This window comes from Festucalex cinctus, chromosome 16 (assembly GCF_051991245.1).
Source record: "Festucalex cinctus isolate MCC-2025b chromosome 16, RoL_Fcin_1.0, whole genome shotgun sequence".
Classification (NCBI taxonomy): Eukaryota; Metazoa; Chordata; class Actinopteri; order Syngnathiformes; family Syngnathidae; genus Festucalex; species Festucalex cinctus.
The window spans coordinates 18,582,369-18,607,247 of NC_135426.1; the positions used below are offsets into that span (position 1 = coordinate 18,582,369).

General features: G+C 45.7%; 2 protein-coding genes and 1 long non-coding RNA gene across 10 annotated transcripts in view; 2 read left to right on the forward strand and 1 right to left on the reverse strand.

Annotated features, from left to right (window-relative positions):
* Positions 1-24,879, reverse strand: part of LOC144003169 (diacylglycerol kinase delta) — a 43,177-nt gene that overhangs the window by 16,992 nt on the left and 1,306 nt on the right. The window contains exons 2-6 of one of the 8 annotated variants that reach the window (XM_077499103.1): positions 16,614-16,758; positions 9,530-9,743; positions 9,234-9,399; positions 9,023-9,160; positions 8,468-8,572 (exon numbers count right to left, since the gene is read on the reverse strand). In XM_077499103.1, the coding sequence (XP_077355229.1) occupies positions 8,468-8,572; positions 9,023-9,097 (180 nt within the window). In that variant the 5' untranslated portion in view covers positions 9,098-9,160; positions 9,234-9,399; positions 9,530-9,743; positions 16,614-16,758. Of the gene's footprint in view, positions 1-51; positions 189-8,467; positions 8,573-9,022; positions 9,161-9,233; positions 9,400-9,529; positions 11,151-13,558; positions 14,088-16,613; positions 16,759-24,879 lie in introns of those variants that run through there. The other 7 variants (XM_077499106.1, XM_077499102.1, XM_077499108.1 and 4 more) reach the window with 7 other exon arrangements.
* LOC144003171 (uncharacterized) lies at positions 4,445-10,163 on the forward strand. The gene is made up of 3 exons (XR_013278900.1): positions 4,445-4,777; positions 4,867-6,597; positions 9,275-10,163. It is a non-coding gene; the product is annotated as an uncharacterized LOC144003171 (long non-coding RNA).
* Positions 13,160-19,036, forward strand: gpr185b (G protein-coupled receptor 185 b). The gene is made up of 2 exons (XM_077499110.1): positions 13,160-13,927; positions 14,668-19,036. The coding sequence occupies exons 1-2, from the start codon at positions 13,921-13,923 to the stop codon at positions 15,732-15,734; spliced, it is 1,074 nt and encodes a 357-aa protein (XP_077355236.1). The 5' UTR covers positions 13,160-13,920; the 3' UTR covers positions 15,735-19,036.

Sequence of the window (24,879 nt, forward strand, 5' to 3'; positions counted from 1 at the left end):
TCCATTTGAACTGTGCTGGCAGTGACTCTCTTCCTTTCTTGTCACACTGACCTCTTGCGCAACGTGGCTCCCTTGGCAGTTTTGGACCAAATTGTCTTCCAGTGGGTCCGTTTGACTCAGCTGCTCGTCCTCATCGAGCCGTCCTCCTCTGTGTCGGAACCACACAGGAGCCACGCAGCAACCTGTCGCTGAGCACAGAGCCAGCATCGGCAGGTCACGTGGCATGGACCTCACAGGGCTAACTTGTTTTTTTTTTTATTCTTACCAACACCACATTACAAAACAAAAAAAAGGGCAGGGAACACTATTATAACTAATAACAGCCCTTCAGATTGGACCAGCCCGCAACTCACTCGCCACACCGGCGGCGCTTCAAACAATATCAGGTCACTTCCTGCATCCCACACCTTGTTAGTTGGTGACACCTCCTCAGGTGTGCTTGAAGGCCCTCCCCCTTCCGGTGTCTACGTGTGTTTACTATCAGTGCCGGTTATACAGGTTCCACTAGTTATATTTATAGCCACAAGGAAATAGGCTTGTTCCCACCTGAACACACACACCACTCCCCTTTGGTGTGTGTAACTGTGTCTGCGTGTACACACGTGCGAGTGCGTGCACTTGTCGTTCTGGTTTTTTAATTTAACGAGCTCAAAGGCAGCTACTCACTTCCCTCACAAACAATCCCACATTTCCGTACTCCAGCAACCTTCACATCTTTGTTTACTCGGCCAGTCTTCGGCCAATCACGGTTCTGCGAATGGTCAGTGAACGGTGAGGTATCCTGGAGGTGAGAGTGAAAATATTTCCATAGCTTTCCATGTTTTCCAAAAAGTGACGATGTAAGGCGCTTTGGACTCGCGATGTACTACGATGTCTGAAGGACGAGGTAGTTGGCGATGTCGATTGCCGTATTTTCCGCACTATAAGGCGCACTGCATTATAAGGCTCACCTTCAATGAATGACATATTTTAAAACTTTTTCCATATATAAGGGTCAACAGCAGAGGCTGGGGTTACGTTATGCATCCATTAGATGGTGCTGCGCTAAAGGGAATGTCAACAAAACGGATAGGTCAGTCAAACTATGAATAGATTACAAACCAGCTTTCTGACAACTCCATTCACTCCCAAAATTAATAAACAGCTGTTTTATTATTTTCTCTGAGGTAAACTATTAGTATTAGCTAGCGATCCAAGCTGACGGGATCTTCTGCGCATGCGCGTCACTGATCGTGCAGGGTCACCGATAGCGTCTTGACAGCGAGACCTGTTGCGGCTCAATATTGATCCATATATAAGGCGCACTGGATTATAAGGCGCATGGCCAGCTTTTGAAAAAGACTTTTAGGTGCGCCTTATAGTGCGGAAAATACGGTATATTTTTAGAGCCTGTCAGCTACGTCACCCAACGCTTTTGCATAGTCGCTTTCCATCATTTTCAACGGGTGTTCCCTACTTCCTGACCCCCAGTTGAATTTTGCGCACCGCCGCAATCACCTATTAAATGGTAAATGAATATGCAAACAAACACGTTGGGTAACATGTCCACGCACTAATAACTACATATAATTTGACTTGATTGTCATTTGTTAGAAATCACCTCATAACAGTAAGCCCTTTTGTACAAACCTTGTAAATCGCTCCTGGTTATTCAGTAGCTTCTTATTCATAAAAAGCAGGGCCAGACGCCGGCACCCTGTGACCTTTTTCACACACGCGCCGTCATGTTTTCCAGGCCGGGACGTGGCAGGGGCGCTTGTTCGTGTTGCCCAACAGGGGGGGGGGGGACACAGAGAAAGAACAAATATTTGGGAGGCTTGAAATACACACGCGCAAACATGTAGCTCTGACCGCTAGCACGGAGGCGCCGTTGAAACGAGGCGTGGGAGGACTTCGCACCAAGGCGACCACATCCTGTCTCATGCACCCCAGTGCATTTATTTATAGACACACTACCACACATGACTTGTACAGGAAAAGAAACGGATAAGTGTGTGAGCACACACTCACCCAAGTTTCGCCACGTGCGTTTACTGTTAATGTAAATCCGTACTATCATCCCCTTTTTGGGATCCTGCCTGTTGGGTTTGTGAGGGAAAGGACACATAATCTCCTGCTAGTGACAGGAGGAGGGGGAGGGGGCTCGTCGGAGCATACGGACAAAATCTGGCTGTGGTGCGCCCGCTGAATAATCCCACGCACGCACACGCAGGAAAAGGAAAAGTGATGACAGCCGCTTGGGTCTAATGTTCTGATGTGATTAGCGTGACGGCGACATGAATGGCGTTTCTATCAAAACCTGTCACAGCCTTTCAGACCTCATGGAAATTTTAGACAATCATTTGGGAGGCAACGAACAATTAGCCATTAAGCCGATAAAATTAATATCTGCTCAGTCTGGCTAGGCCCAGGATTAAAGGCACCATCAGTAATTTGAGTTGGTTCTTCCGTCAAACGCGCCCCACTCCGAATATTTGATAAGCACAGGCCTCGCATGGAAGGATGTGGTCGACGGGCCGGTGGACTGCAAGCGCTTTGCGACTGCAAGAGATTTGCGCACGCGCCGGCCTCGTTACCCAGATTGCACACTTGAAAAGAAAACGAGCGAGGGGGGGGGGGGGGGGGCGACGCCAAAGCCTGTCTGCAATATGATTCACCGGGCCTCTTTGGATGCTGCTTGGTGCCTCGGAACGTTCCTTTCTTAGCCGAGAGAGACGACACTGAACTACTAGGAAGATACGTCGTTGGAATCCTTTAACCTTAACTGCAATATTTATTACAGAAGCATATTGCATTCACTTGAAAAAGAAAAATCTCCTGTGTTTCCGACTAATTTTTTGGGGAGCTTTATTTTTTTTAAGAATTTTTTTTTGAAACCGGCAGACAGCCCCTTTAACTTACTGTATATCTACAAAAATTGGAAGTCATATGTACCAGCCCAAGACCGACAAAATTTTTTTAGTAGCCATATGCTAAACGTAACAGGAAGTCCACCATTTTGCATTTATTTTGAAACTGTGCGCCATTTTTGGCCTTTTATCGGGGTCATGTTTTAACAATCTCCTCCTACATAATTTAGCTGATGGTCTTGAAATTGTGTTTTTCATCTCAACGTGTTTAAGATGCTGAAAGCTTTTTATTTTGTCGTCTGCTGTTGCCGTGGCGATGCACTGCAAAGAAAACGTATGCTGTTTTTGAGGGTCTAAACCAAGGTGAATACTCGTCAAACTTCATACACATAAAGCATGGCAAAATCGTAACATTAAAGTGGGGAAACTACAAAATAAATAAAACATGAATTTGAGAATACCTTTAAACAGCACTGTAGTGCTGTAGCTCATATTACAAACAAAGTGTGCGTGTCAAAGTTGTGCTGTCAGTCTCCATTAGGTATCAAATAGGAGATGGAGACAGATCGATACATGCACGCACACACGCGCCAGTTATTGATCGCACGCATTCGGATGGCTACAAAATCACAAGCGCACAAGTCAGGCCAAGCTCATCAGTGATGACACAAAAACACACAACTGAGTGCACACATCTTTAGTTCATCACACGCACAAATTCCGGAGTCATTGTTCCTCCCTTGTCATTAGCGCACTTTCAAAGCGAGTGCCACTAGTTTGACACCGGCACTGAAGACAGCTCGTTAACTGTATTTTTGTCTCACGCGCTCTCATTAATGGCCTGTTGCAGGCTGAGGTCTTATGGGAGGAGAAATGACAGGGCGTGACGGAGAGGGACAAGACAAAAAAAAAAAAGGAGTGAGAGTGACGCCAGGGGACGCAAGGAGAGAACAAGGGGAGAATAAAAAAAGGGATGTCGCAGCAGCAGAGGGACAAGACAGGAACAAGATAAGGACGTGGAGGACAAGATGAGGACAAGAAGGAGCACGAGCACAAGAAAAGTCAACTGAAATCATGAAAACATTTGTCTTGGATCCGTTCACATTGAGCAGCCATTTTATTCCACTTCAAGTCTCCACAATACTTTCTACTCCAACAACATCAACCACCTCCAGCCTTTTGTCTCCCCCTCACCATCGACCTCGGCGTGGCACTGCGACGCTATCGCATCCAGCCAGGGGCATAAATCAAAGCAGGCGCACAAAAAGACACACGGGCACAACGTCGGCCATCCCACACACTGGTGTGTGCGCTTCTTTCGCCAACCCACACGCACACCTATAACTCGTCCTCATCTTGGCTACAGTCGACGCCCACACACGCAGTGAGTGGTACGCTGCTGCGCGAGGCGAGCGAGATGCGGATAAAAGTGAACAAATGTGATGAGGCCAAAGCATCTCTGGGAAAGTTAACGCTTTCCTGACGCGTTTCTAGCAGCGTGAGCGCCATCATGGAGGACTTTCTTGAAACTTTGTAATACAAAAAAAGGAACAGATAGCGACAGAGAATCTGAGGAAATAGGTAAGGATTTCTTATATCCGTCCATCCTCTTAACTGTTTATTCCTCACAAGGGTCGTGGGGGTGCTGGAGCCTATATCAGCTGGCTTTGGGCAGTAGGCGGGGTACACCCTGGACTGGTTACCAGCCAATCGCAGGGCACACAGAGACGAACAACCATCCACACTCACAAGCACACCTCGGGACAATTCGGAGCGCCCAAACAACCTGCCATGCAGGTCTTTGGAATGTGGGCGGAGACTGGAGTACCCGGAAAAGACCCACGCAGGCACGGGGAGAACATGCAAACTCCACCCAGGAAGGCCGGAGCCTGGACTCGAACCCGAGTCCTCAGAACTGAGAGGCGGAGGTGCGTCCACCGTGCCGCCCCGATTTCTTATCTCATTTTCAGGAAATACACCAGAAGGATTGGAAAAAAGTGATGTTTATCTATTTCAGGTTTTGCTGGCAGCTCCCGAGAAAGCTATCACAAAATACTGGTTGCAGAAAACCTGCCCCAGCGTGGACAGGTTTTGTTAATATTGTAAAACAGCTATATATTTTAGGGCTGTTCGGTCCCTATACGACCGTTGTCAGAGTTTGCTCCGCATTGCCGGCATTGAGTCGGATTCGTTTCCAGTGAGGGTTGGACTCCGCCAAGGCTGCCCTTTGTCACCGATTGTGTTCAGAACTTTTTTTGGACAGAATTTCTAGGCGCAGCCGAGGCGTTGAGGGGTTCCGGTTTGGTGGCCTCAGCATTGCATCTCTGCTTTTTGCAGATGATGTGGTACTGGAGCGGTTCGCAGCCGAGTGTGAAGCGGTTGGGATTAAGATCAGCACCGCCAAATCCGAGACCATGGTCCTCAGTCGGAAAAGGGTGGACTGCCCTCTCCGGGTCGGGGATGAGATCCTGCCCCAAGTGGAGGAGTTCAAGTATCTTGGGGTCTTGTTCACGAAAACTCTTGATTTACTGGTCGATCTAGGTTCCAACCCTCACCTATGGTCATGAGCTGTGGGTCGTGACCGAAAGAACGAGATCCCGGATACATACGCATAGTACGTAGGGCACCATCGTCCGTGTGGGGCCCCATTTTTCCTGTGGGCAAACAGTGCGATATCAAGCGCGCAAGTCATTGATGAACTTCCAACAGTGGAAGTATTAGGAGCAGGAGTGCGCATGGATTGGGTGCAAGTTCGACACTACGTATGTAACGATAAGTGCAATATCGTGATATTAAAACTGCCACAATATCGTCGTCGTCATGTTCGTGATATTTAAATGCAACACATTTGTTAAAAAAAAGTCAGGTTGATTTCCATTTGTGCAGTTCTAGCACACTCTGGTGGCTAGTTTTTCAGTGCAATTTCATTTTCATTAGGGATGTTTTGGCCCTTCTATGTTTAAAATCAAATACACTAATTGTCAGATGAGGGGGAACGTTAATCTGCATGTGAAGCAAATCAATATATGAAGGAACTCTATGTGTGTGTGCATTAACAACATAACATAGGAATAATAATAATAATAATAATAATAATAATAATAATAATAATAAAATAATAACCATGTTATGGACAAAAGCACAATATTGCACTTTTTTTAGTATGACCATGTTTTTTACAATATTGTGACCTTTATTAAATATCGCCAACCTCCCCCACAATACCGTGACAATTATATCGTCAGCTTCATATCATGATAATATCGTATCGTGACATTTGGTTATTGTTTCATCCCTATTCGACACTGAGACATAAACCGACATTACTACGTTTTATGTTTTAATTGAAATACATGAGAAATCCTTTTTTAAAGGATTGTGATTTTCAGCTACATGAACAAGGTTTTGCAAAAAAAAAAAAAAAAAAGTGCGATCAAGAGATGCGTGGAGAGAAGCACCAAAATCAGAACAGCCACATAGCAACCTAAATTTCTCATAAACGCAGTGATCAGATGCGATGGAAATGTACGTGACATCAGCCAATCAGAGTGCAGGTTGTGCTTCTCTACTGCGGTTTGCAAGTTGAAGAGGTAAACAGAAAGTAAAAGAAACAAGAAGTAAGCAATGGCCGAAGGCGCAAGCCGTGACTTGGCGTCATCTTCCCAAGATGAAACAGTTTTGACAAGATCGTTCTTCCATGTTGCTTTTGGGGCGGTATCTCGTGGAGTAAATGAAGACATTGTGCAAGGTCAGTACTAAAAAAAAAACCCACACCCACACAGTTAATGCAATGCTGTTGTGTCATTAGGACAAGCTAGTGGAGCAACATGTAGAAACCATGCCAATGCGAGAGGGGTTTGCACAGACTGTCGACGTACCATTAGCAGTTTAGCCGCTGCTAAGAACCCGTGCAGCCACCAGACCAAAGCAGCAATCGATTCTGTCATCTTTTGATCAACACAATCCATGTGAATTGTGAAAGATTGCCAATCTGTGAAAACTAGTTTGAACCAGTCCACGGCACAAAAAAAAAGGGTGGGGTTGAGTCTATTAGCCATGTAAACTATTATCATTCAATGACAAATTTCCCCCACCCCACCCTGCAAAAAATAAAATAAAAAATTGATTGTTTTTAAGGATGTGTCATTTGTGGTATATTATTTTGGTTTAGATGATTTTTGTATTATTTTTGGTAACATCTCAAGACCTATTTTTTTTTTTTTTACTCCTTATATTTTATTATTAATTAATTTGTTTTTTATATTGGAAAGCGGAATTTCTTGCAATGTTGAGTGCTTGTTTTTCCATTTTTGTATGCACAAATGGTAAAATAAAAAGTTACTCCCTAAAAAAAGGGAGGGATTTCTGGAGCTTTTTGGAGCACTTCCGTAAGACGCTTCTGAGCTCCACCAGACGCAAAGCAATTATACAATTGGGTCACAATGAGGGCAGAGTACGCAACCAAATACAGTCCCCTCCAAAAGTATTGGAACGGCAAGGTCAAGCATCTTTGTTTTTGCTGTATGCTGAAGACATTCGGGTTTCAATTGAAAAAATTCCAGCTTTTATTTCATGGTTTTTACATCGAGATGTGTTAAACAACTCCCGACTAATATGGAAAGCGAAATCATGAATATCTGTTTGCATGTGTGGGACATGAATAAAGGCCAAAGGCACACCTACGCTACGAATGCGAAACACACGAGAAGAACGAACGAAAAGTGTGAAACCTTACGTAATGGAGCCTGGAGCTAGCGAGAGCAAAACTTGGAGCAGAGGAGGAAGAGGAGGAAGCACTTTTTTTTTTTTTTTTTCGTTGGACACGGTTCGACCATGAGTATTAATCAAGCTCGTCCGTCCTAAACGTCAAGCAAGCAGGCAGAGCGCTAGCCGTGAGGATGCAAGGTCACATCAAGGTGAGCACGGCGACGACGACCTGACATTCGGTGCCAAGAGTCTCTGCCGCTGACGGGCGGGGCGGTCCTGAGTAAAAGGACGCTTAAATTAATATTTTCCACGGGGGAGATCTCATCTTTGAGGAGTATCACAACTTGTGCGAGGCGAGAATGTCACGGCGCCAAGGAATTAGCACATCCCTAACAAGTGGCGCACACTAACGAGTGCGCTGACAGGCGGGCGACATAATGAGGGGAGGCACGAGGACGAGGTCGAGGACGTGTTACAAACCGTTGCGGCATCAATCCCAAAGAGGGCGAGCCTCTTCATCAAGGTCATGTGACATCACTATCTGCGCTTCTCTCGGTGCCTGCCCGTCAGTACGTCCCAGAAAGATATCCCATCAGCCCGCAGGACACAGTCGCCATTACGGGAGGCTTTCGCCATGACAACAGGCAATGGAATCCTGTTTCTGATCTGAATGTGATTTACAGTCAACGCTTGGTAGCGGCGATAGATAATGATCTGACACAATGACATTAAGCTTGCCTGTGAGTGTAGCGGATCGAACGCTGCTTCATTCAATAATTCATATGGGAAGAGCTTAGGTCATGCTTTACAGTAAAACCTGGCCAAGGGAGCAATAACAATCTCAGCTGGAGGAAACTTGGCCAACGGAAGGAGTCTGACTTTGAAGTGTTCCTAACGTAAAACACGCCTACCTTGGCCCGGATCTGGCCTGAAGTGGACACTTTGCGGATGAGCTTCTGCGACGTCTCCTCCTGCTCGCCGTCGCTGTCCGAGGACTCGTCTCCCGCATCCCCGGCCTGCGGAACCACAACAAAGCGCCAATGACGGGCGGCCATTTTGGTTCTCAGTACCATGCACTAGTTTTGACCCGAGCACAAACCACATCTTGTTTACTGTTTCTATTTTTGTTTACTCAAAGTCAAATTGGGTTAGGGTAACCTGGAAAAGTAAGCAACGCGTCACTAAATAAATAAATCATGCTTTAGCCTGTCAATGTGCATGAAGAACATTTTTGTAAATCAACATAACTTCAACCTTCATCATGCATCACACAGAGCGCTGTTTCGTATATTTACTATCTCCCACTCAAGCACAGAACTGATAAAACAATCGCCCACCAAAATTAGTAACAGCATGTAAAATGAATGCCTCTCTGCAAGCTGCATTCGAAAGTGAGCGTTACAATATTAAGCAGTGGTTGAGTTTCCTGCTTCTCAAATTAAATCAAAGTCTTAAACGGGACTTACAAGAGGTGTCCTTTCGGCATCCGTTTGGGCCGACTCGGCCACGTACAGAACGTTGGGGTTCAGTTTGGAAGCCATGGCGGATGGGGCTTGGAAAGATTTGGGATGGGGTCCGCTTGGTCAATCTCGATCCGGCACCAACTGCAGGTGACAAAATCAAGCATCAGTTGCATTCTCCCTGCATTGCCACTTTTACGATCACAGACACACAAACCTTTTTCCAGTATAGCAAGTTCTTCCTTTGTTTATCTACAGGATGGCGACATGGATGGTGGTGGTGATGGTGATGATGAAGATGGGCAAAGAAGACGGGAGAAAAATGACGCTCGCTGCAATGTAGCCCGGCAGGTCCGCGCGTGCGTTCGATCCCCCATCCCGCCCTGCACGTCGAAGGCAAGCGGCTCGTTTAATTGGCAGAATAACGCCGCTTCAAGGAGGCGCCGCCGTCCGATGAACGTGTGCCCTCGAGTTCGACAACACGCCGCGAAACCAAGGGCACATTCGGCTTACCTTCCGCCGGCCTGTCGCGCGCTTGCGCGCGCGCGCTGGCCGGTTCCGAGTTGTCGCCGCCGGGCCCTCTTCTCGTCTTCCGCTGGTGTTCGGCTTCGCAGCCGCGGTGCCAGAAACGAGTCGGATCAGAAAGGAAGAGCAGAGGGAGGCAGGCAGGAAGGGAGAGAGGGAGACGGTGTGAGGGAGAGACGAAGAGAAGGCGGACACCGCGAAGCTGCAGGGCGGAGGAGGAAGAGGAGCGAGAGACAGATTAGAAAGCCTCAGTTGATGCGGTTCCGAGGTTAAACTGTTGAGCGCGCGCGTGCACAGCAATCAGATGCAAATGCACGGGTAGGATCGCTCATCACCGCACCTCCAATGACATGCGGTGAGGTGCATGACTGCTGAGGCACTGGCTCTGGGGTTGGACTGGCTATAAAAATATAAAAGATGAATATTTAATCCTTTTTAAAATTAAAGCATTTGGTCTCCCTTTTTCGTGTAATGTATTATGAAAGGCTGATATAACTGCATGCAAGCTTGATGTTTGTAACAAACCAATCCGTGTAAAAATGGCAACTAATTCAATGAGTTCTGATTAAATTTATTGGAGCCAAACAGTTCAATACCAATAAATGAGATTTCCAGGGTTAAAGTTGGCGATTTGCTTTGCACGTTATCAACAAGCCAAGGCTCCCTCTAGTGGTTATACATCTCTATGGGAAGAGCGTCGCGCTTCCTCTACATATTTAGCCTATAGAGCTCAGCACTGCCACCTGTCGGCAGCGGCACTGAACTTTCTGGACTCCGCCGAAAGACGTGGGGAAAAAAAATATGAGTGATAAAACACGTATAGTGGCGATATAAAGAGAAACTGTTGGCCCTTGGCAGAGGTCAACAGTGCCACTCGAATTAAGGGTGAAAATGCACATTTTGTGCTTTCTACTTGAATAAACACCGATACAGCTAATTATGACGTGTTGAGTTACCCTCCATTCTGCGTTCCTGCATTCTACTCCATCCTGTGGTTGCCCTTAACAACAAAAAGGCGACGCAAGCAGCGGGAAGCCGTGATGATGAATTTTCACAGCATTCCAAAGTTTCCTCTTTTCTATAGCAATAAAAGACGCATACCAGCGAAATAATGAACACATCTGTTTTCATCACAGCATCATCATTATTGCAGTGCATGCTGTGTGCTGTTACACAACCACGCAGTCATGGGCATTTTTTTAAAACTTACAAATAGCGTGTCCATTTTCGCAGCTGCTATATAATGACATGCATTCTGATGAATAAAAACAAGTAGTCCTCATGGTTCTTGACACTGCTAACTAAAACAGTGAATGATCATTATAATTGACTGAATCCAACTCTTAATGTCACCACTGTCACGATAATGCCATTATACAAACCAACACCCCTAATTAAAAACAAAAACATAAGAGCACACAATAATGGCACACTTTGAAGGGAGTGTCAAGTTCAACCAAGGTGTGTTCTCTAATTAGCATCACATGTCTACAAACTTGTAATCAGTCAGTCCACTTGTTTAAAGAATGACAAATCACTGTGCTTTTTAGTGACCTGGAGTGGATGACACAAAACAACCAGAGAAAGCAAAGAACAGAGTAGTCTCGGAAGACTTGGAAGAAAATGAAAGACAAGCACCTTAATGTTCCTGTTATTACAAGTGCACACATCTGTCCACGTGGATGCCGTAACTGAGCTTATTTGCATGTGCCCCTCCCATGTGCTGCTTTGGTGCCACCTCGTGCTGCCTCCCATCATTCCGCTCAGCGTGGACAAGTTTGAAAAGGGCACCAATAGCAAGAGATCAATTATTAAGAGGAGAAACACCTTTTCCCTTTGATCAGAAGGACAGGCTAATTGCCGTTAACGCTAATGAGGCAGAGGGAGTGCTTCTCCTTTGGACTTATTTAGCCACAGTCTGTGTGCTGATCACGTGGATGTGTTGAAAGCGAGGAGGGAAGAAGACGCCCACTCCCGCGTCATCTTTTCAAGCTATGAATGCTGCAGTGAGATGGCCGGATGGGCAACATTTGAGTCATCTGCTTGTAGCGTCCACGTTGAGCCACACGTCAGCACTTGATGGAATCCAAGAGGACAAGTCAATAACAACACACACGCGGGCAGAGTGGGAAAAACAGAGGCTGCTGTGTGCTGGACTGGTCAGCATGTTGGTTGCCATGACAACATGAGATTGAGCAAGCAAACAGGTGAGATGAGAGCCTTGGCTTTTTCCAAACAGCCGCTTTAACAAAACAAGTGTTCCGGCAGGTTCCAAACAAAGGAGCTGGAACCAACACGACACCTTCTTTGGTCACGTCCACAAATAGACAAAATCAAAGCTTCTGTTTCTTCTTCCAGCCACTATCACCATTGCGCCAACCAAGGACTCGAGTCGCCTCCATGGCAACGACTGCCGGTCTCGTCACGTGACATGGAAGGCAGCCACACAAACACACAAAAATGAGTCCAGTCTAACATGTCCAAACACATCAACAGCAGGCGGACTTACTTTGTCAGCAAATGGGATAAGACACACACTTGTAAGTAAATAGTGATGACAAAACATTTGAACAGCTCTTGGTAGGGAATTCCTTCAGTCGCATCGCTCTCAACACACACTGACAAATGTCTCACCAAGAAATGAGGAAGCATGCGTACCGTTTTTGTTCAAAATCACTGAGCCGTTCATGATTTGAAAGCCTCAAACGTCCGCAAAATCATGAGAGAGAAAGCCTTCAAAAATGCTGTGTGATGCCGAAGGCCAAAAGAAATAGAAGTGTTATACATCATCACAGCCAATCAGGATTTTTCAATGTTCCAATGTTCATTCATCATTTAATCGCATCAACGAACATTTTTCATATAATCTGCCAATTACATTACATAGGTCGCGCTTAACCTTGCGCCCAATTCACACTGACTGCGGAAAGGACGAGGTGCGTTTTCCGTACGGCTTCCGCACGGGCTGCAATTCACACCGTGTGCGTTGCGTGTCCGGAAATCTGCACCCGCCAGAGCGCAAGATCACGTGGGGTTCAAGCTGGAGAGCTGAGGTCACACGATAACAACCGGGTATATAGAGTCGTATTTTGTAAACAATAGCCATGCTTAAAGGGATACTTTCATTATTGAGCCATTTTTGGCAGTCAAACACTAATATTTTGCCTATAATAATTTGATATTTTAATTATTTTTCATGTACAATTTAGTACCTTTAAAAACACATTTTGCAATTTGCTGTCGACTGAAAATGACATCAAAAGGGCTCAGGTAACCAATCATAGCTCAGCTTGTGAATGTCACATGATCAAACCTAGAAAACAGGTGAGCTGTGCAGTGTTAACTTCTTTAATCTTTCTATCTTACAAGTGTTTGCTAAAATGTCTTATCTCATGTTATGTAAACGGGTCTATTGGTCACTTTTTGTCATTTTACCCATTTTAACTATTTATGGTCTCATACTTGTTTAACTAAACACTGACAAATGATGACATATCTTAAAAAAAAACAAAAAAAAACTCCGCACTCATTCATTGCCATAGACGGCTATAAACGTCAAAGCTCCATTTTTACTCAGCTGATTGTGACACATATACAAGTCCAAAAATCATTTTAACTGGGAGGGCAATGAATGACTTCAAATACAGTGCCACCACAGTGTGCATGACGTCAGAAAAAATGATGATGATTCATGAAAATGCGACAACTTGCAACAAACGTACAAAGTTTTTTTTTTTTAACTAAATGTGGACCGACTAACTTGTTGAAAAACACTGACACGTGCTTTGCTGAAAACGTCCCTGCATCAAAGTTTGGCTTCGTGTGAGCGCTGCAGCGACCTTTAGGAAAAGGTCATCAGGCCTGATGATGCAATGTTTCATGGTGGCTACATTTCTAGGATTGGGAATTTCCCAGTAACCTTCTCTGTGACGACCAGGTACATACCATGAAATATTCGCATCATTATCATCGTCATCATCAAGATCGTGCCCATACAACACCAATGAGGGCACTCACTCGCTCACTCTCGTTGTATTCACCCCGCCTGGCATGATTCAAGATGACGCCGGTGGCTCAGGAGGAGACTTTGGTGACGTCACGTGTGCGGATGAGGGAGGTTGTGCATGCGACGTGAAGACGGCAGCCGACTAACCATGCCAGCCAAGCGCCTGTGCAAGCGTGTGATGCTAACTGCCTAGGAAAAGAGGGAGCAGCAGAAGAAGAAAAAGAGAAGGAGGAGGGGGGGAGAACGTCGTTGCTTTCCTGCGGGGAACGACAACAAGACGCAGGTCATTTTCTCCCTTTTTTTTTTACCCTCCTCTTCAGTGTGACGTGCTCCCCATTCACTCGTACTCCCGCTCACGCTCTGCTGCAGCTGAATGACAGGTGATTTCTTCTTCTTTGATTAGCATGCATGAAGTCCGCCGCTTTGCTGGGGGTGGCAAGTCTGGAAGCCCATTTTACTTCTTTTTTTTTTTTTACCGCAGTGATGTGCACCCCATAGCTGATGGGGTGTTGGTGGTGGGGAAGGGGTGGGGGGTATTTGTCGGCCGTGGTGACCTTCCCAGAATCAGACGGAGGGGGAGGAGGAACAGGCGGGGCTGTAGATGGTAGCTTTTTTTTTTTTTTTTTTTCTTTTTTGTGAATGGAGCTCGAGATAGTTTTGGGCTCACTGAGCTAAAATTAGCAGGATTTTTTTTAATTCCCAGACTGCATCATCATCATCATCAGACAATGGTGATGATGTAGAAGTGGTTCTATAAATTGCACACGCGCAGCTCCAGCATCACGCCTGCCCCAGAACGTCATGCACCAATTTTAGAGGCGCTCTAAAAATAGCATTTGTTGATAATGCCTGGGACTTGTTCCTCAGGATGAGGAACAGAAGTCGTCGGACGGAAGCCTTTGTCGGTATGTCGATTTGATGCACGGAGAATGATTTGCTTGCGCTGATTTAAGTGAATGAGTGAACGCACGAGAGGATGGAGGTGGCACCGGCTACCCGTCAGCCTCCCCTCCGCATGCCTCGCTGCGTTTCTGGGCTTTTTCCTCCACGTGCCGATCACGACGCGCTTTTGGTGTCAGCTTTTCAAGCTTTCATCCTTCCTTTCCACTTCTCCCTCCAGCCATGACCCTGTCGCTGGCAGCAGCGGCGGCGGCGGCCATGAGCGGCTTCAACTCCTCCTCCCCACCGGACCCCACCGACTCGTCCACATCCACATCCTCGTCGTCGTGGCCGTGGGGTCTCTCGGAGGAGCCGTCCAACTCTTCCACAGAGCCGGCGGTGCAGATGAGCCCCGAGTTCCGGCCGACTGTCCTGGAGGTGAGTCCGTGGGACGTGGTGCTGTGCGTGACGGGGACGCTCATCTCCTGCGAGAACGCGCTGGTCATCGCCGTGCTTTTCTACACGCCCACGCTGAGGGCGCCCACGTTCATCCTGATCGGCTCGCTGGCGGCCGCCGACCTCCTGGCTGGCCTGGGCCTTATCCTGAACTTCGTCTTCACTTACTTGGCGGACGGCTCGCCGGAGCCGGTCAGCCTCCTGTCGGCGGGGTTGCTGCTGTCGGCGTTCTCGGCGTCAGTCCTCAACATCCTGGCCATCACGGTGGACCGCTACCTGTCGCTGTACAACGCGCTGACCTACCACACTGAACGGACGCTGACCTTCACCTACGTGATGGTGCTCTTCATCTGGCTGTCGTGCGTGACGCTGGGCCTTCTGCCGGCGCTGGGCTGGAACTGCCTGCGGGACGAGTCGGCGTGCAGCGTCTGCAGGCCGGTCACCAAAAGCAACGCCGTGGCGCTCGCCGTCGCCTTCCTGCTGGTCTTCGGTCTCATGATGCAGCTCTACCTGCAGATCTGCAAGATCGCCTTCCGCCACGCGCAGCAGATCGCCGTGCAGCACCAGTTCTTGGCCATCTCCACCACCAAGGGCGTCTCCACCTTGTCGGCCATTTTGTGTGCCTTCGGGGCGTGCTGGCTGCCGTTTGCCATGTACTCCATCGTGGCCGACTCCAGCTACCCGGCCGTCTACACCTATGCCGCGGCGCTGCCCGCCACCTGCTGCTCCGTCATCAACCCCGTCATTTACGCCTTCCGAAACCCGGACATCCAGAAGTCGCTGTGGATGGCCTGCTGCGGCTGCGTCCCGTCTAACCTCTCGCTCAGACCGCGGGCCTCCAGCGACGTATAGCCCGGGGAGGTGGGAACTGGCGGCAGGAGTTACGACCCCGTGGGGTGGCGGGAGATGAGACCCCGCGGACAAACCCCTCTTTGAGGCCCCCGGGCGCTTCTCAGGAGTAGCATCCTTTGAAGGTCAGGGGGAAATGACGACAGAAGAGGCTTTAAGTGTGGAATCATCTGATAGCTCAATTAAGTTGCATCTTTTAAGCACATTTAGTAAAAGCAACAACCGCACAAGCCAAAGGAAAAGAAAGCGAGAGAGGGGGAATCTGTCTACGCGAGGGAAGCTTGTTGACTTCAGCACCGAGGACAGCATTCTGGGCCAGTGAGGGGCTGGTAGGGTGCAGGGAGCTCTTTTCCTTCAGCATGTCTCAAGATTGATTCAAAGCCTCTTTTATCAACGAGAAAATTATGTGATGAAACGGTCCCTCGCATGCACATCCACTTTACTGACTCCATGAGTTGGAGCTGGGACCGGCTTTCACAGAGCCATAAAGATTTTTGTGTTACCAACGCTCACACATTTTGCGTGTTTAGCAGAGAAAACATTAACAGGTTCTGGTTTTCTGACATCACACAAACAATCGTCGCTGTTGTTTGTGTGACAACAGAAAACTCATTGAACGCTTTCTACCAAATTGAAAATGTTCTTATAACTTGCACACATCTTTCACGACCACTTCTCTAGTGTCTTCTTTTGGCTCTTGTTTAACATTTGCAATAATCAGTGAAAGAACGAAGTAGAGGGAGGCCCGTATAATTCATAAACAACGATTATTTGATACAAATGTGGCTACAGGACGTCCGTGCAACATTTGATTTTTCCACTGAAATAACAATAAGCGGCACAAAATGTCAAATGGTAGAAGTCAAGAGAAAGCAATCTTACCTGTTGACTCGCTGCTGCCACTATGAAGGAAAATCGTGTGGTTTTGGATACAGTGAATCTCACCCTTTCAATAGTCTTTGATTCCAGAGAGACAAACTGACCATCAGCGATGACACTTTAGCTTGACTCTCCGATGCTGGGGTTGCTAGCAAGTATAACAAACTTAGTTTAATGGAGATGCTAGCAAGAATGATACACTTAGGCTGCGTTCAGACTGCAGACATATCTGACTCCAATTGAAGTCCTCCTCAAATCTGATTTTTCCGACAAGGCAGTGGAGCCGTCACGGCTTTTGACTGCCGAGCATGTACGGAACCAGCCGGGCAGAGTGACGTCACAGACAGTCAAATACGCTCTGAGTATTTCGAGCTGATCAGACTGAGATGCATCCTGTTCAAATCAGATGTAAAACTACCTCCCGCATGTGGTTTTAATCCGTCCCACAAAAATCAAATTTAATGTGCTTTGTTACTGTTCAGACTACAAAATAGCCATCCACTTTCAATCTTGGTGGGGTAAAAATCGGATTTGGGCTCTGAACGCAGCCTTAGCTTACTGGAGATGCTAGCAAGTTTGACAGACTTAACTCACCAGAGATGTTAGCAAGCATGGTTACACTTAGTTTACTGAAGATGCTAGCAAGCATGGCAGACTTAGCCTACTGGACAGCAAATATGACAGATCAATCTTACTGGAGATTCTAGCAAATATGACTGTACTTGTTTTGCTGGAGATTAGCAAGTATGACAGAGTTAGCTTAGCGGAGATGTTAGCAACTATGACAGACTAATCAACGTTACATTAGAAATGTTCACCGTTTCCTTTTTGGTGGAGAAGTGCACTGAACTCATGAGTCATGACTATTTCAATTACAAATCAAACGCTTTGTTTCCCGTTCCTTTAATGAGCAAGCTAATAAACTTTACATACAAGTAAAGTCAATTACACTTGCGCAGAAGCTAACTTGCTTACTTGTCATTAGGCTCAAACAAAGTAGCCAACTTTGTAGTGCTTACATGAAGTAGCTCATTTACTGACGTAGCTCTCACTCCATTTTTAGTTATTTTTCAAGGTAGTTTGGCACCAGTAGACTGCATTGATGGGGGAAATGTTTCGTTAGCAACAAATGTAGTTTCCTCCAAAACAACAGCATTTTTTTTTTAGAGAGGGGGAGGGGTTGGTTGATAGAGCTCATACTTTGAGGAAGGCGGTGGTAATTTAATCACACTTCATGTAAAACATCATTTGTCGAATTTATTGGTATAATAATCACCGTCATCTATGAATCCTAAACTGTTACGTCAACAATTCTTACAGGTAGGAGTGGGGCGACCACTCACTGTGTGTACTTTACTCACACCGCCAATTGGAATGAGTCATCCCCATCACCAAATATCACTGTAAACATATGCGCGCGCACGCACTCACACGATAGGATAAGGAGTTGGCTTTGTGATCTCAACAACTACTTGTGTTATTTTTCTTATGCAACGCTGTACAGAAATGTCTATTTTTGTAATGTTTGATCAGGGCACGACTACGGGGACACGTTGGCTATTGTTCTTCCTGTTCATGTTGGGACATTTTTTTCTTTTTGATTGTGGGACAAATGATGTGTCAGGAAAAAAGGGCCATATTTTCCACCTTGCTAGTGTCTTATTTTGATTTGTACGTGTCATTCGGACTAAAGCACTCGACCTCTGTGTCATCCATCGTTTGCTGCGCTTCAGCGCTTTTGGAAAGCACGCACGGAATGTCTTGCACACAGCAAACACGGAGTTGGCGGTCAGACATTTAAGACAGACACCCCCTTCCTAATCATACTTCCTCTTCCCACCTATTTCTATCTGCTGAATTCATCTTTCCTTCCCTGCGCCTGCTTCTTTCCATCCTAGCTTGCAGGAGGCAAGTCGGTCAGACTGCCTCTAAAAATAGTTTGGCTGAAAGGAGATAAGAAGGCAGTTGAGGGGAGGAAAAGCTACATTCTCTTTTTTGGAACATTTCTTCCTCATTTACTCCCATTCAAGAGTTCTTCTCACGGAGTTGTCTGTCCTTTTTGGGCTAGATTCACACAAGGCTTTCAAAACATTGAGGTTCCAGGGCAAGAAGTTGCTGCAGTCGGACTTGAACCCGAGTGCAATTCAGGATGCCTCAGATACGGGATCAATCGAGAAAAACCACAACAGAGCTAATATTTGGACCGAGTATGGCCTTCATTGACAAATATTATTTTAGTTATCCATGTTGATCGTTTGTGTGAATGTGTGAGTGAATGCGCGTGTTGACAGCATCAGGATGAGAGAAAAAAAATGCACTTTACATGAGGGATACTTGTTGCACTTGTATGTCGAATGTAGAACTTCCAAGAGAAACATTTATTTTTATTATTGTACATAACAACAACAAAAACATCTGACTGTAAAACCCTGAACGGAAACGGTTAAAAAAAAAAAAAGTTAATAAAAATAAGTCAAGATGGTGTGTGTATCTTATTTATGATGTCATTGCGCAAACCATCCATGTCACATGACTGGGACGCGACAACCAAAAGACCCCCCACCCCCAAAAGGAAGACGCGCAAGTTACAGCAGGTGAAATCTGAGGCGCACACAGACAGGCCGATACGGAGGAAGAGCGCCGTCGGGTGGTCGCAGGCGGCTTCGCAATGACACGCCTCGGCCGCTCGACGTCGGCTCTTTCGCGACGCCGCCATCTGCTGCAGAATGCGTCAAGTCACCTTACATGAGAGTAAACCTCTTCACGCTAACGACCATCTGGCCGTGGCACGCGCACACACGCAAATTAAATGTCAAGGGTGCTAATGATGTACACGTCTCCTAGACTCCAGAGTACCTCAATAGTGTCGTCAAAGTTTATTTCCTGAGGGCCACCTTGGCAATAGCGAAGTTTACAATTACGTCTAAAATACTATTTTTAGAACAGCGCATTGTGCATGTGCGTGGCCAGTTGATGTTCAGACAAGAAACACAGGCAGGCGACTGAGGGATCGTTTTCATATTTCGTACGAGGCAAAACTTGTGAACTGACTCCCTATTTCACATAAATATACTGAACATACATATGGCTTTGGTGTCTACCGCTATGTGCGACGTTTTGACCTGAATCGAATGAAGAGAATTTCCAGAGGAATGTATACACTTGGTTCAAGCATGTGCAATTAAACAGCAGTGATTTACACGAAAATTGTCACCGGAGACCTATATGTGCTGTTGTGCTCTCTACATTATGTCGTTGGAAATGGGCCAGCAGCTGAAAATCCAGACCCAACAATGAGCGAGTCGACGACTGGCGGTATATCAAATGTGAAAGGCTCCGGCAAAAGGGCCAAAAAAAAAAAAAAAAAAAAAAAAAAAAAAAAAAAAAAAATCTAAATTGAGATATTAACATTCGAAAATTATATATAATACATAAACGTACCTCAAAAATTGACAAAGTTAAAACAATTTTAATTAGGGGTGTGCTCCAAAAATCGATACGGCAATATATCGTTGCGGGCCTAATCACAATACACGTATCGATACGCAGGCATCAGAATCGATATTGCTCGTTAACTTTAAATCGGCACTTTACGTTTGCCTTTGCAGCTTGCATTGTACCTAAAAAATAAAAACCAGCAGCATCTTTGAAGTTAATTGCCTTCAATTAATGCAAAAATAGCTCAACAGTTATTGGACACTGTGTCTTGCTAAGAAAAATGAAAGCAGAGGAAGACTGCAACATTTATATATTTATAAACTTAACATGGCACGTATCTCAGTGTACCAATTTACCTATATTTTGTTAAAAAAAATAAAATGTGTCTTATGTGGGATATATATGTATCGCGATACGTATCGTATCGTGGCCCCTGTATCGCGATACGTATCGTATCGTGAGGTTGGCGGCAATACCCAGGCCTAATTTTAATGTTGGAAGATAGAAATCCTTAATTTTGAGAAAAAGGGGTTTAAAGTTTTGGTACTTGCATCTTTCAAATGTCCATAGCAACCTTAGGAAAAAGATATGAGACGCAAGACGGGGCACTAACTAGTTACGATGCATACTGTTATGTTCTCTATCGTCGTTTCAGGTAGGCAGGAATGATGACACGGGTGATAGAACGGCAACACTTTAATCGGCTCCGGAGCTGAGCAACAAGGCAACCACACCAACATTTCCAAAACAACGCACACCCCCTTTGCGTGATGACGTCACACACGTAATTGCGTGACTACGCACATATGAAGACATTACATCTCCTCCCCCCTTACATTAGTAGTAGCAGTAGGATTTGTTTTTTTTTATTATTATTACTGTCCTTAGCTATTTAACTTTTCAGTATAACAAACAATTGTTAAACTCAAAGATTCATTCAACACACTTCTGATCTACAAATCCAACCGATCAGGCGCTTTCCTTTCTCGAGTAGGGTAACGACGTTCGGAAACGACATCAGCCTTTTCTACTATTGGACTAGGTTCAGTTACTGGTGCACTCTCTTCTACAAATTTCTCTGAACTAGGAACAACAGTATGGCTGACTGACTTTGTCGCGGGTGAAGAGTCATTGTTAGGTTCACATCGACATTTCTCGACATTTTCCTCATGGTCCATAGTCACAGGCACTTCGGGAGTGGTTGGAGACGCACTTGCAAGTTGGTCCACATGGCGGCGCCAAACACCATCAGTTGTCTGAACTGTGTAGGAGACAGGTCCGGTTTGGGCAATAACAGTAGCAGGAATCCACTTACTTTTGCCTTGATAATTCCTAGCGAGTACTGTGTCGCCTGGTGAAAAGACTCGGTTTTTGGCATGAATGTCCCGATGCAATATTTGTTTCCTTTGACTTGCCTGAACAATGTCTTTCACTGCTGGAGGCTTAAGAAGATCCAAGTTTGTCCGTAGTTCTCTGTTGAACAGGAGGCTAGCTGGTGATGCCTTCGTAGTTGAATGTGGTGTAGTCCGGTACTTGAGAAGAAACTCATGTAGTCGCTGGTGGAGAGTTCCTTGTCCTTGTGATGTTTTCAATGCGTTTTTCAAGGTTTGCACAAATCGCTCTGCTAGCCCATTTGTCGCAGGATGGTATGGAGCCGACTTGATGTGCTGTACTCCATTGGCTTGCAGGAAATCTGACATTTCTTTGGACACGAGTTGAGGGCCATTATCAGAAACAAGCTGGACAGGTGCTCCAAATCTACTGAAGATTTCTCCCAGTTCCGCAACTGTCTTTTCAGATGTTGTGGATTTCATAATAGCTACTTCGGGCCACTTACTGTGTGCATCGACAGCAACTAGAAACATTTTTTCTTCAAAAGGACCCGCAAAATCAATATGAATGCGGTACCATGGGTCCTGAGGAAAATCCCATGGATGAAGTGGTGCTGCGGGTGGATTGTTACGAGTTTTGTGACAAGATGAACAACTCATAGCCAGGTGTTCGATTTCTTTGTTCAGGCCTGGCCACCAAAAATAACTTCTTGCCATTTCTTTCATTTTCACTATTCCACTGTGCCCGGCGTGAAGTTGATCTAACATTTTGGCACGCAGCGACCGTGGAATGATAATCCTCCTTCCCCATAGCAGACACCCGGACTGGACAGTAAGTTCCCACCTCCTATTGATGTAAGGTTTCAAGGTAGAGTCATCATTTACTGAATGTCCATTCATGACCATGTCCATAACCACTGACAAATCAGGGTCAGTACGTGTCGCCTTTTTCACTTGAGACGCCGTTATTGGCGCTCTCTCAACATTCCTGAAGTAAAAGATTTCCACTGTGTTTGATTCATGTTTCGTAACAGGGAGTGGTAACCTTGAAAGTCCATCAGCGTTGCAATGAGAGTCTGATTTGCGATATTTGATATCGTAGGAGTGTGCCGACAACAGTAAAGCCCACCGCTGAAGACGTGAAGCTGCAAGAGATGGTATTCCTGTGTGCGGTCCCAGTATAGTTGTCAGAGGCCGATGATCTGTGATCAGTGTAAACTTCCTACCGTACAAGTACTGGTGAAATTTCTTAACACCAAACACGATGCTCAATGCTTCTCGTTCCAGTTGAGCATAATTAGATTCTGCCCTGTTCAGTGTCCTGGATGCAAACGCAATCGGTCTGTCCTCACCATTTGGGAACATGTGAGAGATGACAGCACCCACTCCATAGGGTGACGCGTCGCATGCCAGCTGAATTGGTAAAGAAGGGTTAAAATGTGTCAACACCTCAGATGTGGTCAATGCCTTTTTAGCATCCTGAAATGTTTTCTGACAGTCACTGGTCCATTTCCATTTCTTGTCTTGACATAACAGCTCGTGAAGAGGTTGTAGCAGTGATGCTAAGTTTGGTATGAACCTACCATAGTAGTTCAGCAATCCAAGAAATGATCTCAGTTGACTCACATTCTCGGGTGGAGGTGCGTCAACGATGGCTGCGATCTTTGATGGTGATGTATGTAGGCCTTTTTCATTTATGACATGACCTAAATACTCCACAGATGATTTCAGAAATTCACATTTTTCCTTGCGAACTCTGAGTCCATACTCACTTAGTCTATGCAGTGTTGCATCCAAATTTTGAAGATGCTCTTCCTCAGTTGCTCCTGTGCACAGTATGTCATCTAAATAACATTGTACCCCACGTAATCCACTCAGGATTTGATCCATGGCACGCTGAAATAGCGCTGGAGCTGATGTGATACCAAACGGTAATCTGCGATATCTGAATAGTCCTTTGTGAGTGTTTATTGTGAGCATTTCACGGGACTCTTTATCCACATGCATTTGCAGGTATGCTTGGTTCAAGTCGATCTTACTGAACTTTTGTCCACCACTCAGTCCTGCAAACAGATCATCAATCAATGGGAGTGGATATTGCTCTGCACTCAACACCGGATTTACAGTCACTTTAAAATCCCCACATGTGCGGATTCCTCCATTTTTCTTGGGTACTGGCACGATGGGAGTTGCCCATTCACTTGTTGTAACTGGTTCCAGAACTCCACTTTCAACCAATGATGCCAAATCTGCCTCAACTTTGTCACGAATGGCATAAGGCACTGTTCTAGCCTTCATGAACACTGGTTTGCTTCCTGGTTTTATGTGCAGTTTGACAGTGATGTCCTTCATGCTTCCCAACTCTGCTCGAAAAACCCCCTCATTCTTGTCAAGGATGGTCTGCAGCTGTACATTCTTGTTTGACAACTGTCTCACTTCTTGCCAATCAAGACGTAGGGCTTTCAACCACACACGCCCCATGATTGGTGCACAGTTACCTCGGGTAACATACACTGGTAGCTTGGCAGTTTGGCTGTTACACTTAACAGTTATCTCGGTCATTCCCTTAATGTTCACCTTGTGTCCTGTGTATGCCTTGAAGACAGTGTCAGAAGGACGTAGAGGCAAATGTTTCATGCATTTCTTGTATACTTGATATGACACAAGGGATGCTTTAGAACCAGTGTCTATTTGCATTTTTACTGAGTGTCCTTCCAAGTTAGGGTTAGCCCAATAGCAATCTTCGCTTTCATCTCCATTCATTACACGGACTATGTTCACGTTCATTTCTTCATCAGATGACGAACTTTTGTCATTCTTCACAGTGTATACTTGCCTTTTCTTTTTAAACTTCTCCTTGTCACTTTTGTCCTTCTTTGTCTTTTCCGAAGTTTTCTTGTTCCGACACGCTCGTTCCACATGTCCTTTCTTGCCACAGTAACGACAGTCCATTTCTTTACACCAGCAGGTGGATGCAAGATGACCTGTTTTGCCGCACCTAAAACATGGTCCTTCCTGACTGGTCTGACTGTTGGCAATTTTGTGCACTCTTCCCGTAACATTTAGTTGTTGAGCTTCTTTGGACGCCATTTCCATAGTGACACTGATGTTAATAGCCTTTTCCAGAGTCAGGTCACTTTCAGTTAGCAACTTTTTCTGTGCTGCTTCATTCCTCAATCCACACACTAGTCTGTCTCTTAGTGTGTCATTTAGCACCTCTTTGAATTCACAATGTTCAGCTAGCTTCCTCAAAGCTGCTACAAACATGGTGACAGATTCACCCTCCTCTTGATTGCGCTTGTGAAATCTAAATCTCTCCGCAATAACAAGTGGCTTAGGCGAAAAATGTCCATTTAGAATGGCCACAATTTCCTCGTATGTTTTAGTGCCAGGGGACGCTGGTTGCACCAGATTCCGGAGCAGGGTAAACGTTTTAGGGCCCATCAGACTCAAAAACGTTGGCACTTTCTTTCCATCTTCAATGCCATTAGCTTGAACAA